At 48.7% G+C, this 14,527-nt stretch overlaps 2 protein-coding genes and 1 long non-coding RNA gene across 5 annotated transcripts; 2 read left to right on the top strand and 1 right to left on the bottom strand.

Moving 5' to 3' along the window:
* Positions 1-1,741: 1,741 nt before the first annotated feature.
* rpp38 (ribonuclease P/MRP 38 subunit) lies at positions 1,742-3,432 on the top strand. 2 transcript variants are annotated; one of them, XM_049025215.1, is made up of 2 exons: positions 1,742-1,781; positions 2,282-3,432. In XM_049025215.1, the coding sequence occupies exon 2, from the start codon at positions 2,324-2,326 to the stop codon at positions 3,140-3,142; it is 819 nt and encodes a 272-aa protein (XP_048881172.1). In that variant the 5' UTR covers positions 1,742-1,781; positions 2,282-2,323; the 3' UTR covers positions 3,143-3,432. The 2 variants fall into 2 exon arrangements, with proteins under 2 accessions (XP_048881172.1, XP_048881173.1); XM_049025216.1 differs by having other exon boundaries at positions 1,747-1,781; positions 2,279-3,432.
* Positions 3,433-4,367: 935 nt separating this feature from the next.
* Positions 4,368-13,362, bottom strand: nmt2 (N-myristoyltransferase 2). 2 transcript variants are annotated; one of them, XM_049025214.1, is made up of 12 exons: positions 13,228-13,362; positions 12,335-12,452; positions 11,436-11,580; positions 9,564-9,682; positions 9,311-9,402; positions 8,754-8,870; positions 8,406-8,576; positions 7,585-7,693; positions 6,306-6,476; positions 5,982-6,149; positions 5,037-5,174; positions 4,368-4,865 (listed from the first exon to the last, which is right to left on the bottom strand). In XM_049025214.1, the coding sequence occupies exons 1-12, from the start codon at positions 13,338-13,340 to the stop codon at positions 4,845-4,847; spliced, it is 1,482 nt and encodes a 493-aa protein (XP_048881171.1). In that variant the 5' UTR covers positions 13,341-13,362; the 3' UTR covers positions 4,368-4,844. The 2 variants fall into 2 exon arrangements, with proteins under 2 accessions (XP_048881171.1, XP_048881170.1); XM_049025213.1 differs by lacking the exon at positions 4,368-4,865 and having other exon boundaries at positions 5,044-6,149.
* On the top strand, positions 12,569-14,335 carry LOC125748717 (uncharacterized). Its single transcript, XR_007399658.1, has 2 exons — positions 12,569-12,894; positions 13,276-14,335. It is a non-coding gene; the product is annotated as an uncharacterized LOC125748717 (long non-coding RNA).
* Positions 14,336-14,527: the final 192 nt, after the last annotated feature.

Consider the following 14,527-nt stretch of genomic DNA (forward strand, 5'->3'; position numbering starts at 1 on the left):
AGCAGCATTAAATTACTCGTATTTCCTAATGTCAATGATCTGCGTTACACAAGATGATCACATTATACAAGGTGACGCTATAGCACACTGCTTTGTTAGTGAATTTACTACTTTGAATTTACGGTGTCTATGAAATTTGTTATGTAAATAAATTTGCCTCGCCTTGAAGGCAATTTATGCAACTCTTAGTATTAGAAAACATTTTTTGGCACAAATCCTGCTCATTCTGCCTTTAAGCAATCCAACACAACAACGTGTACTTCCTGTGACTGGCTTGTTCTCACTTTTCGCATGAAAGGGAGTGCAGTGGATTTAAGGAAATTTGGGCAGAACAATTAAATGAATGGATCTCTCAAGTATGACTCAGTTTCCTTTTGTTGCTTCGCGAACATAACATCACTAAGCAGTAGCAGGATTTGATAGTGATTATTGTCAATTTTTGCTGCCTTATCAGATTTTAATAGCAATGTCAAATGCCATGACATGAAAATATTGAACATAAGTGCACCCCCAGGGACTGTGCTTCCCCTGTCCTGCTCACCCTGTACACATCTGCGTTCAACTTAGAGTCATGTCACATGCAGAAGTGACACAGCAGTTGTGGGGTGTATTAGGGATGGTCAAGAGGGGGAGTACAGGAGCCTGGTGGAGGACTTTGTGAAATGGTGAAGGTCAAACCATCTGCAGACAAGAGAGATGGTGGTGGAGTTCAGGATTTCCAGGCCCCCTCTGTTACCAGTCTCTATTGGGAGGGGCAATGTGGAAGTAGTCAGGACCTACAAGTACCTGGGGCTTCAGCTAGCGGACAAAATAGGCTGGTCAGCAAACACTCTTCAAGAAAGAACACTCTTCAGCTGTATTTCCTATGATGGCTGGGGTCTTTCGACATCTGCAGGAAACTGTTATGTTCTACCAGTCATCGGCAGCATCCGCTTCTATGCTGCGGTCTGCTGGGGACAGTATCAGGAAGTGACTGGACAGGCTGGTGAGGAGAGCTGGCTCCGTGGTTGGCACAGACCTGGACTCAGTCACATCAGTGGCAGAGAGAAGGAGCCTAAACAGACATCTGACCATCATGGACAGTGACAGTCACCCCCTGCATGGCACGGTCTTCCGGCAGAGGAGTCTGTTTAGTGGCACACACACACACACACACACACACACACACACACACACACACACACACACACACACACACACACAGTTGTTGAGAGTGAAGCCTGGTGTGCGGGTACAGGATCAGGTCATTTATCCGGCACCTTTGAGAATTCCACCTGACCGACTGTAACGTTAGTAGGTTCACCAGATCCACACATGCTTTTCATATACCATCACTGACTTGGGATAAGTGAGACGATTAAATTCCCTCATTCCCAAATTAGCTGAGCTGTTGGGGTGAGGGGTCTGCCCAAAATAAATTTTGCCAAATTTTAGTACTACCGCAGTATAATGAAAATATTATCACAAGCTTACCTGACACTCTACCACCTTATCAATTTCAGTTTGTCACTCATATAATGCTTCTGCAAAGTTTGAGTACATTTATGACGAAAAGGGCAACGAATTTACGAAAAAATAACTCAAATACTTTTTTCTCGGAATGTTACACTCCTCTCCCAGCTCAGTATTTTGTTTCCATAACCAGGCGTAAATACTACCATATAAGAACCGACTTGCAGCAGCCACGCTGGGCCACCAGGGGGCGCAGTGTGTCCGGGAACAATAAAGTTTTTGCGTTCAAAACAGCACGAGCACGAGCACGAGCACGGGGGTGCTCCTAGGTAAGGGAAATACAAACGCGGTCGTTTTCTGGTTAATGTTTATTTGATTCTGAATTCAGCTTTTTGTGACGGGTTTGTCCGATCGACTGTAAACGGAAATATTTCGCTGTATGACTAGATATCTTAGTAATACTATTAATGATGCCACGTTTCGGTTTATCGCGTTGATTAGAAATTTATAGCAGTACATGTATGGATTTGCTGGCTTGTAGCACGCGTGCAGAAGATGGTCATTCTCATTTGTTATGTCGTTTCAGTATTTGGTTAATATAATTTAAGCCGAGGACAAACTCAGAACGCCAGCAGTTTCTAAGTGAAGCGCTGTCCAGTAGATTTTTGGCAGAAGTGTTCTTTGCATTGGGGTGATGTGATGTCGCTGTGACTAAATGCCTTTGCCGTTTTGAGCGGTCGACTGCTGCCCGAAACCCGGTGTTTGTGGCGCTTTGATCTCGGCAACCTGGCGGCTTCTTGTTCATGCCATTCTCCTCTTGTTTCAGTAGATATAACCAGGCCACGGGAGAGAAACGGCAACTGTATGTAAAATGACCAAAAAAGAAAAGAAGAAACCAGTCTTTGTGAAGACATCTCTGAACACTCCCTATCGTCTCCAGTGGAGTTGTCTGGACCAGGCGGATATGCATTTCATCCTCAGCGTTCTGAAGGAGAAGCTGTCAGAGCTCGGTCTCCACAAGCGGGAGGTTAAGGGGAGTCGCCGGTGGTTCAGCAAGAAAAAGGAAGCGTGCACCAAGGGTTCAGAAGAAGAGTCTGCTGGCAAGGTGGAGGCCACTTCCAAGGCTCTGCCTGAGGACAAGGTGGAGCGAGGATGGACCAACGTAGGGTTCAGGAAGCAGCTGGCCATCGGGATCAATGAGGTCACACGAGGCCTGGAGAAGAATGATCTGTGTCTGGTGCTGGTGTGTAAGTCCATCCGGCCCGCTCACATGAGCGCCCACCTGATCCTGCTGAGTAGGACCCGGGCGGTGCCGGCCTGCCAGGTGCCGCGGCTTAGTGAGAGCCTGGCCGGCCCCCTTGGCCTGAAGCACGTCCTGGCTCTGGGTGTCAGAAGGAGCGCCGAGGCCTTTTCCCAGGCTGTCGCTGCCATCGTGCCCAGAGTGCCCCCCCTACACATGGCCTGGCTTCCGGTACAAACCGCAGTACGATGCGCTGAGGCAGAAGCTACGGACGATGGCGATCAGGCAAGGGGCCAGAAAAGGAAACTAGAAGCAGCATCTTTGGGGAGGGAGCAGACTGAGCAGGTCCCAAAGTGCACTTTGGAGCACCTCAGAGTGAAGAGGATCGTTCCTAATCCCACAAAGGTCCGCAAACTGAAGAACGTGAAGCGACGAGCCCTTTCCAAGTGATTTACTTCAAAATACTCAATTTTTAATTTCACGCTACCTGTTAATGCTCAGTCACAGGACTGATGTTCTTCATGGCTGGAGATGGTTAGTCTTTATAAGACTGAGAATAAACAGAGACAGGAAGTCGGAACAGGTCTGTTACAGACAGAGTTTATTCTGTCAGACATCCATGCTGGTAACATGTACGTGTACTAAAATGAAGTCTGGATGATGCCGTTTGACGAGTCTCCCTGTGCACCACTTTTTATTTTGACAACCTGCCCGGAATTCAATAAAAAATATACTGTGTTCTTCGAGAGAAATTTGTGCATCTTCTCAAAATTGCACATTTGATATCTTAAAAAAAAAAACTTCTGCTCAAATAAGGCAAGTACTTTGGGTGTTATCACACATCAGGCGGTACTTTGAACATCCCTTTATGTTTAAAAAAAAAAAAAAATGTTTCCAATCACACCCCCATCCAAAATAAATAAAAACATTGATTCTAGGTACGACAGTCACACACGTCTCGCTGAATCCAACAATGTCTGCATTCTCTAACCTATGCCAGGGTCACGTCTGACATCACTGTGTCACAGTCTCATTGTGGAACGTAATTCAGCTTGTTCACATAATCGTTGCCTCGGAGAAGCACGCCAGCGAGACCAACTTGTCACACGCGCCCAGCTGTCTCCCACGTCCATCTTCACCGTAAGTCAGCGCCTTGTGCCATCTTTAAATGGCAATCTTTGTAGGACATCTAGATGTGAAAGGACTCGGGCGACAGCTACCCTGCGTGAAGGGCTTTGCAGAAGGGCTGGTGAGACGACCACAAGGTGCGGAGCAGGCGAGATGTGCTTCAGCGTGGTCCAGCATCCACGCACCCACTTCCCCTCGCTGCCCCGTGTGGTGGTGACGAACTGTACGGACTAATTAAATAAGGTAAACTTATCAGAATGTAGCCGGGCTGCAGTTCAGCGATGTATTCGATTGGCCAAGCAATCGTACGATGAAGCCACCAGGAACACAGGAAGCTACCGGTAACCCCTTAATTTAACACCCCCTCCCCCAAAAAAATACACTACATGTAAATAATAGCTAGCTTAAAAACACTGGAAAAGAACAAAATAAAAGTCCTTTCTAATGTACAGATCCAGTCCACCAGCTAATGCAAATGACATTAACGGTTAACAGACATCCATCTTTCTGTAGGACAATATCCTTCGACATAAATGTCCCAAACATCAACACATCTCTGTCATTTAATAAACATCCAGGGCTGTAACCCCCTTCAGCTGCAATACAAACACACCTTCGCAGTAGAGAAGGGTACACTTTTTAAACCACCCCCTGAAAAGAAAATATCCACTGTAACAGGTGGGGATATTCTTGTTCTTGAACGCCTGCGAGCGACTTCAAAAGGAATTAAACTTCCATTTTCTTCACGGGATGGACAGAACAGTTTTATGAAAGTCGGCAAAAAGCAGAGTAAGATTCACATTCAGTATGTAGATGGTTAAAAGACGTCACTTTTGGGTGACCAGAATTAATGTTCTCATATTAAACAAACGAGAGCTAAGAGAAACACTTCGAAGTGATGTTTCCATTCACTTTGTTTTTCTTTTGTTTTTTTTTTGGACAGCTTCTTTAAGAAAGTCCAAGTTCGAGAGTGGAAAGGTGAAACCATCGGCCTCCATTTGCATTCTGAATGTAAACGGACGGATCACTGCAGTACAAGTCCGACCTGAAATGGAAACAGAGGGAGGTCAGGGGGGCGACAGGGTCTGAACCTCTTGGTTTTGTTTAAGCACATGTGGACGTTTGGGGTTGAACTGCAGTAATGTTTCATGGATCCCGCCCCCCCCCCCCCCCCCAGGGCACCCCCCCTCTCAGCATGGGGGGGGCCTCGTCTCACCTTTTCCGGTTCCATTGGCGGGCATTTCCAGTTGTACAAGTAATACTGCAAATTACCATCTCCGATCCCAAATTTGAGCTTTTCGAGAAAAGTCTTATTTTCCATCAGGTCCAGTGCATTGAAGACATCAAAGCCCTTCTGTTAATGAAACGCAAACCGGGCAGCATGTAAAACAGCGAAGAACCAATCAATCAGTCAGACACAGACCCGGCCACAAGGGCGGCGGTGTTAGTGGCATCTGCATCCAGGGAGCACACCCCACCAGTTTGGGTGCTTTTCCACCACACCAGGTACCTTCCCGAAAGTACCTAGAGTGCAGTACCTCAAGGTGCTGGTTTGCACACGGCATAAAACCAGATACCAGCTCCAAATGACATCACAACGCGAGGAGGGGGATTTTGTACCGAATTTGAAAAACGGTTGACAACCTTAGCTAGCTTTGCGATTTAAATTTTTCCTTTTATGGATTATCCAATATGTTTAAAAATCAGTTTACCTCCGCTGCTTTTGCATGAGCGCTGCCTGCGTTCTCCAAGACAGTCAATCATTTTCATCCTTGCTGTTTAAATCACTCCTAGACGGGTTCGTGAGAAACTCCCTTGCTTTATAAATACCCCAATATCTTTTACAACAAAGATCACATCCCTATATGCATGCTGTCCTTTATCTTTGTTTTCTGACTTTGTAATTGTTTTCAAGGCAGCGTTTGTATCGTGTTTCAGAGGCTATTTACATAAGCAATCGACAAAGAAGTCCATACCCCAGCTGGTTTGGGACTTTAGGTACTAGAACTTTTGGTACTGGTACTCGACCAGAAGTCAGTGGAAAAAAGAAAGTACCAAAAAAATACGGCACTTGCAGCGGTGGAAAAGCACCCGCAGACACGGGCCCGGCCACAAGGGCGGCGGTGTTTCTGCCATCTGTTTCTAGGGAAGGACACCCTACCAGTCTGGCCAGGATGAGAGCGTCGTTCATCAAGTCCATGAGAGGTGTGTCTGTATGGACACTGTAGAAGGAGTAAGCAGCCTTCAGACTTCTGTGAACTGCATGGTGCATCACAGTGGATGGCAGGGTGTAGAAGCTGGTGAAGTCGGTCAGGACTCCCTCCGGGCCCTGCAGGAGATCGGTACTGATCCAACACACATACCCTGGGTGACGCTACCCCACCCCCAGTCCCCAGTATGCAGGTTTCGTGCTCTCACACACCCTGGATATTGACAAGAGGCCAAGTGTCTCTGGTACTTCCTGGTAAAAGCCCCACGATCTTACCTCCACGACGTAGGTGTCTATGATGTTCTCCTGAGGGAGGAACCAGTGAGACACCTCCTCCTCGCCCATGACAGGCCCCAGGTGAAACTGCTTCAGGTACCGATCCAGAAGCGCCGTCACCTGCCTCACATCCTTCTTCTCCATGGGCCGCAAGCCCGCCGTTTTGGTGGTCTTGGGGGGACAAACCCGACAGTACAGTCAAAGGTCTGTGGTGACGGCTGCCCTTCCATTCCCGACAGCCGTAGCTGAATGAAAATTGTTACAGCCATAAATCAGTAAATCCATCCAGCCATCTTTCAGCTGCTTATCCTGCGACGGCGGCGCTTGGACCCTCGCAGGCAGAACTGGGCGGCAAGTAGGGACAGCCTGAGCAGAATGCCAGCTCCAACCGGGGACACACACACACACACGCGCACCTTTTGAACCTGTTTACAGCCTTTGGTCTATGGCAGGAAACCCACTTTGCATCCCCACATGCAGGGAGGGTGGAATTCAAACCCCCAGCCCTGGAGGGGGGGGAGTGACAGTGCTGACCAGAGCCACAGTGCCATCCTCTTCTTTTAATCACTTATTCTCTAAAAAGGAAGATTCTACAAATGCCTATTAAAGTCATCTGACGTTAATGTGTGTCGGCCGTTTGTCTAGTAACATTAAACCACTGTGGCAGCCAAGTTACATATAAAATACCAATAAAATATCCCGCCCTTTAACCAATGTCTAACCATGTGGAGCCCTCTAGTGGTGGACATAGGACCTCATTTTTTTTTTTTTTTTAGCATTTCTGGCTCTGTAGACCCAGACAGTGAGACACTCATTCCTGCAGGCTGCAGTGCTACGTGGGCTTTTGAACTGCTCATTATCATTCACCACGAATCAGCCAACATGCAGAACGGGCTGTGAAACACAGGGAGGGTGTGGATGTTTTGGGGGAGGGGTGAGATCCGGGGAAGGGTTGCTCTAAACACAAATGTGAGTTTGCTGTGTCTTTGAAAAGCAAGACAGACCGGGAGCAGTGACCTGGCAAGTCTGCTCATTTCAATCTTATTTTTTTGTGTTGTTTGAATCCCCTGCCGGAGCCATCCCACGGGAGCCAATCAGAACCAGCCCACTGCAGCCTCGAACCCCAGGCCCTGTGAGTGAATACGTGGTTTTGCGAGTGTGAAGGATCATCGGCTTCCTCCTCCAAAGTCCGGAGACACGATCGTACCGCAAAGAAGCCTGGGAGGTTGAGTGTGGGGGTCCTGGTTAGGAAGCAGACTGGATGCGAGGCGACACTTACATCCGGGAGTCTATAGAGCTTCATCGTCCTCTGCAAGGTCATGTTTCTACTCAAGTGGGAAAACTTCACCTCCACCAGCTTCCTGGGGTTCAGGGATCGATGCCAGTACCTAATCGAACATGGAGACAGGGCAACGTAGGGCAGTGTGCATGTATATCTGTGATATGGCTGCTTGGAAACAAACCCAGTCTGAATCAAATTCAGGAAGAAATGGGCCACAAACAGACAGACCTGTGAAACCCATCCAGTCACGACAGCTGCAGATTACAGTGATGTTCTATTGCTAAGACCTTATGACAGACGAATTCATTTAGCGAGTTTCAGGTGGGTTTTGCCGTTCAAAACACATACAGTGACATACTGAATGTTTCTACTAAAAGTAGGACATTTCAGTACATGATCTAAATTATATCTAGTCAAAGCTAAATTGAATCATATTGAATCATAGCTGAATCAAAGCTTATCTAATTGTTACATGTTTATTTGTATCTTTTCTGCACTATATTATAAGCCCTGTATCAAGATGCATATTGTATCGTCTGAGAGAGAGACGAAAACAGATGATGTGACGATGCCAACGCAGGCTGTACAAACGGATGATCATCCGCATGCTTCGCTGGTGGGAGGTTACTGCACACATCATCATCATCATCATCATCATCATCATCAGAAGAGCCTATTTTCCTCATGCTTTGGCCAAGCAAATAAGTGTTATATCACAAGAATTACAACAGACCGTACAAAAGAACTGATGAGAGGGAAAGAGGGAAGAGAGAATGGACAGAGAGAGGGTGGAGGAGGGCGGGGGCCGGAGTCTCTACCTGCACGTGGACACGGGCTTGGGGAGCACCACGCCGGCCGTGTACACAGCCTGGAAGATGCCCTCCAGGTTGACCCGCCGGGTGATCTCGCGGATCAGCACCGGTGCCACACGCTTCGACCGAAGCTTCTTGTGCACGCAGAGGAAATTGATTTCCACCATCTTCTTCACCCTGTAAGGCCAACAGGCGATCCTCTTACAGGCAGGAAGAGTGAGGGGTGGCAGGCAAGGGGCAAGGGGCATGAGCGAGGGGCAGTGCGTGAGGGGTGGTGACTGTGGGGCGGCGGGCAAATCTCTAATCTCACACAGATACCCCCCCCACACACACACACACACACGCCCCACTCACGTGTCATAGATGTGGATTTTGGCTGGGATAGCACTGATAAAACACACCAGCTTCCTGTTGGAGGTTACCCTCACGCCACAGTGCCAGTGGGGCAGCCAGCCTGGGGGCCGCAGTGCCCTGGGAAGTGGGGGTTAGAAGTCCAATCAGCTTCAGGCTCACAATAGTGATCCCTGTGGGTTAGCAAACATACCTGCAAAGCTTCTCACTGCCCATTACTACAGAATAATACTAATAATATCAAAGAGCTTATCTACACAGAAATGAGGAAGAATAGAAAACGCAGCACGTTAGCGACAAATGCCAGCATTCTGCGAGGATTAGAGTAGGGTAACAGCACTAAATTCACGATGCTGTCAGGTGATAACATGACCCAACCGCAACACGGGCAGGTCAACAGACCAAGCCTTAAAGCAGAATGGACTCCGAGTGCGGGGAGGGCGGGGGATGGCTGCAATCACTCCCGGCTCTCAACTCCAGATAAACCTAGAAGCATAGTGGCTCAAGAAGGCCTAGATCAGCAGCGCCCCCTTATGGACGGAGGCCCCCCTGCGGCTCACCACTTCAGGAAGTTAGGCGAGTAGTCGAAGCGGAACATATTGTCGTCATCCTCCACGTAGTTCTCGTTCAGCAGAGTGTACAGCTCTTTTAGCTGTGGGGGGGGCATAGGTGGTAAACAGACCCTCAGACCACATGTGAACGATGTGACCCCCTCCCTTCCTTTATTCACCATCATGCTAAATGAGCTAATGGGAGACAGTGGGCACTATGGTGTGATGAAGAGAGCCCCCCCCCCACCCCACACACACTCACCACTTCAGCATTGCTGAGGTCCAGGGTGTCCCACATGAAGCCCTGGGGCAGCGAGTATGGCTCCTGCCGTATGTTCTCCTTGTCCGGCTCGATGGGCCCGTGGGTGGTGATGACCTCGTCTGGAATGCAGAGAATAACGGCCAATCATAAACCTCGGCCACGGCACCTAGGGAGGAGACCGCCATCATTCTGACCAATCACATCAGCCGCAAAGTCCCTCCCTCTTCACAGTCTGTGTCACTGAAACACACACATGGACATAAAGGGGTATTAACTGAAGCACAAAAATGCTGGACATTTTAATGATCTGCAGAGAGCAGCACCATGGCACCGTGAGCAGAACTGCTGCACACCTGCGTTGAGGTTTAAGCCCCAACACGCCCCAGCCCTGTATGTGGAGGTTAGGGAGTGCAGTGCTTTCCCATGGTACAATGCGGTGCTGATAGGTTCCCACAGTGTATGATAGCGTTTGTGGCCTGTGTCTAGGGTACTATCTGGTTTGGGGTTTGGAACCGTGAAATAGCGCTCAGCTGGTGGGTCGCGACCCAAAAGTGGGTCACAGGAGTGGTGTGTGTTGTTAAAATATATAGAAATATTCACACACACACACATATATATATACACACATATTCAAGATTATATATATATATATATTGAATATATTATCTCTTGAATATACTCTCTGTCTTCTGAATACTTTGGTAATTAAATTAAAGTGCATTAAGGCCTCATGCTTCGCTCCCTCCACTACGTTCTATTCACCATTACTGCCCTATTTTTGTGTGAAATACATTTGGTGATTTTTTTTTTATTATTAAATTTGGGTCATGACTTACTGACCAAGTAAAACATAGTTACTTTTATTACAGCCCCCCCTCCTGCCAGATTCACTGCTGCCACACCACCCACAGTCAACAACTTTTACCATCCACCCTCCCCAAGCTTCCTGGCTGAGGTAGGGGCTACCTTTGTACGACACACAAAATAATCGTGATACAGGCACAATAATCACAGGGGTGTGAAAATGAGTCCGGACACCAGCTTTTCGGTGCTATATGTTTTCTTTTTGCCCACAAAATGTTCGGTAAGCAGATTAGTAATAAACCTAAAATATTAATTATAGGTGTATTGCAAAAAGTTTCCTTAAATGCTACTGTTTTGGTAAATCATGGAAGCCATGAGCACTGAAGCGGCGGTGAAGAAAGGGACAGATCAGCAACATCTTCTGAAAGAGGAGATGTTGTGGGTAAATAAGGTAGAAAGATGGTGGTGGTGTGGTGACTTGGTTATTACACTAAAGATGCAGCAGATTAATGACGTTTTGGTGTCACCATATGCATCCCATTAATATTTCAGGTGTATTACCGATCTGCTTATTGAACTGTGGGTGTCAACAAGTACAGTATGGAAATCCAGCGTCCAGACAAATTTTTACGCCCAGTGATCATATCATGTTTGTCGGACACTGGTTGGTGTCTGTTGATACAAACTCTCAGTAACACCACCTACTTATTTGACACACTCTATGGGCAGATAAACTGCAGCCAATCCGAACGCATTATCTCAGGTAAATTGAAACTTTTTTGGTTTATAGATGCAATATTAAATGCACATATTTCAAAGCACTGTGACATGAAGGTGTGGCCTTAGCAAAGGGGCTGGCCTTAGCAGCTGGGAGTTGGTTGGCCGCGAGTGACGCTATCCCTGATGGAGCCTGCAGGGCGGAGACACTGCTGAGCCATAATGGTGAGGATCCAGCTGCCTCTGCATTCGCACCCGGATCCTGCTCTAAATGCAGTGTGTGGCTCCTCCCTCCCGCTCTGCGTGGGCAACCGGCCCGAGGTAAACGGCGAGGGGGTTTAGGGCACCTACTGAGCTTGGGAACTGGCTGCGTGTCCCAGAACTGGTACTTGTGCTTAGCGGCCTCGTCGATGCTCTTGGCCGGACCTTGACAAGTCGACAGCAGTTCCATGGCCCTCTGGATGTCCTGAAGCTTCTGCATGGGGATGGCCGGATTCTGGTTCAGGGGTGGGACAACAAGGAACGAAGTGAGCCTAATAGGACTGCGACAAGCACAGGCTGTACCCCCCACCCCGAGTTAAATTACCAGTTGCGTGACATACATGTATGCGACCGAATTGATGGCTCAGTGGGCGCCCCCCTTAGGGGAAAAAAGCAATCTACTTCAGGACTCCTAAAGCCCACCGCCCACCCCAGTGTCTATAAAATCAATAAATACAGATCTGCTTCATAAAACTTAATAAAATAATTTCCCCACTGCAAAAATACAAAATGTCAGCGGCATGTAAAACAATTTCCTTCCATGCTACTCATTTAGAATGAGAACTTTGTACACTCTGCACCATTTTTCAATTACTAAGTCTGTAACCTTTAAAACTTCATTAAAGTTTCAAAAACACTTCTACAGTTCCAGGATGGAAGCGTCACAAAGTGACCAGCGCCTTAAACTTGATGTTTCTGCGGCAGTTGGGCTCCGGCCCCCGCCGTCCGGCCCCCGCCTCGTCTGCTCGCTCTTCCAGTGCGAATCACTGTAATTGTCTTTAACACGCATTTCTGCTCTTGTCCTGTTTACTAGAGTCTCTCGGTGTCATGTGACTGTCTTGATTGCAGTGATCGCCCCCTTCCCCGGCAAGGACCCTACTAAGCGTGTGAGCTAAAACTGACATGTTTACGAAGTTTAACTTTACAGCTCGGGGACTGGGGGCTGGGGGGAGATGCGGCATCAGCGCCCCCGGAGCGGCACCGGGCACCTTAATCTCCTGCGAGTCGGACGCCGAGTCGGATTTGGCTCCGCCGGAGCTCGGCTTCTCCTTCTTGCGTTTCTGCTTCTTCTTCTTCTTTTTGGCCCCGAGGTCTCCGGCCGGGCTCCTGCAAGCAGGCCGTTAAAATCAGGGGGCGTCGGGGGGTGGGGGGGACTGCGCGTGTTTACACCCCCTCACATTGTAGCCGGTTTCAATGTTTACATCTTTCAAGCGATCAATCAGCGAGGCGCGCAGTAAAGTCACGCTACCTTCAACATGGCGTTTAGGTACATTTACTTAATTTTAGACAGAAAGTAAGACGATGCCGAGCCCGAAAGCACAGGGGCGCCTTCGCTCTAAGCAGCCTCATCTCTTGGAACAGGTTCAATAAATAGCTTAATAAGGGCTAATGATCGGCGATCAGGAAGCAGTAAGGGCGAAGATCGGGGTCAGAGACACGTGGATGGCGTCAGACCGGGGGTCTGCTCGGCAGCAGCCTGGAAGGCACACCGGACGGGCCGCCTGCCGCAGCCCTGGAGCCGGCCCGAATGAGGACGGGACGAGCTCAGGTGAGCTGAGACCCCGTCACGGCGATCGGCTCCCCCCCCAAAGACGAAAAGGGCAGCGGCCGTCGCCCGGGGGGTTAAGCTCTGGGACCCGGAGAGCCGCAGCGCTGCGCCGCTTTCATTCATTTAAACCGGCTCGCCGAGCGCACGTCTCGGGTCTGCGGGCGGACTGCGATCGGGTGGCGCACCGGCCGCGTCTGCGGTCCCTCCCCCGGCGAGGTGAAAGCAGGGAGGCGGCGTACCGACATTAATAACGGTAAAGGGGTAACGGTGCCGGGCCTCCCGCCGGAGGGCTGTAGACAGCGCTGCCCGGCTCCGGCGTCCTCTCCGGCTCACCCCTGCATGTGCTCATTCTCCTCCTCGTTGTCTCCGTCTATTCCGCAGGTGTCCTGGTCATCCAGCTCCAGACTCTGCTGGCTCGCCGCAGACTCGCTGTCCTCCGCCATCATGGACAGATATGCTGAAAAAAAATTAGTAATACTGGAGGACGGTGGGGGAATTAAAAACACAAAGAGAATAAGGAGCGAAACCGCGCCGCCTAGCGGCCGTCCTCCTGGATGCGAATGCGCGCGGGGGGGGGATAACGCGCAGGGCACCGGGGCTTCTAATCACCACAACCGTTGTTCTGTAATTATTCCATAATTAGTATCATTGAAAAACCGGACGCAAAACATCCCAATTCGGCTTGAGATCTTTTAATTTTTCTGTCTGTGTTTATTAAACGATGCAATGAGGGGCTGTGCAGTTCGGGGGGGTTGATGCCCCCGAACTGGATGGCAGATCTCTGGACCCCTACGAAAGTACATTAACACCTTTTTTAAAGATTAATTTTCAAAGACGATTTGTATTTAGTGACGAACGGATTTTTAAACTACGATGACGGCGGACGGCCTACCGGCACCATCGTTGGACCCTCATACTGCACGTGCGCTCCATCAACCAAAACGCTGCTATATTCCTATTAAAAAATGTCACACTGCCTTGGGCCTGCTATTTGAGGATTGTGCTCTGTATTAGGGTTACTCAGACTGGAACCATCAGAGAAGATGGTAAAGTAAATGGTGCACAAGGCGGGTTTTAGCAGCGCTCCATTTACCCAGCAGGGAGGATTCACCTGTAGTGTCCGGACCGGAGAGGTTCCAGCCTCTCTTCCTCCGCCTTCCCCATTACAGGCAGCAGACCTGCCCCCATTCCCAGAGCAGGGGAAAGAAGCCCAGAAATAGGAAGTACCCATCACCCGGGAGGACGTGGATACTGGACATCACTGGGATCCTTACTGGGATCCTTACTGGGATCTCCTAGGTGTCCCGGTCACGCAACAGCAGTTACATTTGTCACATGAAAAGTAGACTTCAAAATCTACATTTAAATACACTACATGTAAACTATGAAATTTTCCTTGTTCTAATTCACCTTGAAATAAAATGTGATAATTACCACAGAAGAGTATCATGAATAAGGTTACCTGCACCTAGCCTCAGAACACTGACTGTACTATACGACACAAACACAAATGTCGGTTGATCCATTCATCCAGCCATCCACACTAATAATCCATTATCCAAGGTCATTGTGACATATAAACAAAAATAAATGAACACATTTATATTTGATTTATTCTTTCCTGACATTGTGA

This window comes from Brienomyrus brachyistius, chromosome 9 (genome assembly GCF_023856365.1).
Source record: "Brienomyrus brachyistius isolate T26 chromosome 9, BBRACH_0.4, whole genome shotgun sequence".
Classification (NCBI taxonomy): domain Eukaryota; kingdom Metazoa; phylum Chordata; class Actinopteri; order Osteoglossiformes; family Mormyridae; genus Brienomyrus; species Brienomyrus brachyistius.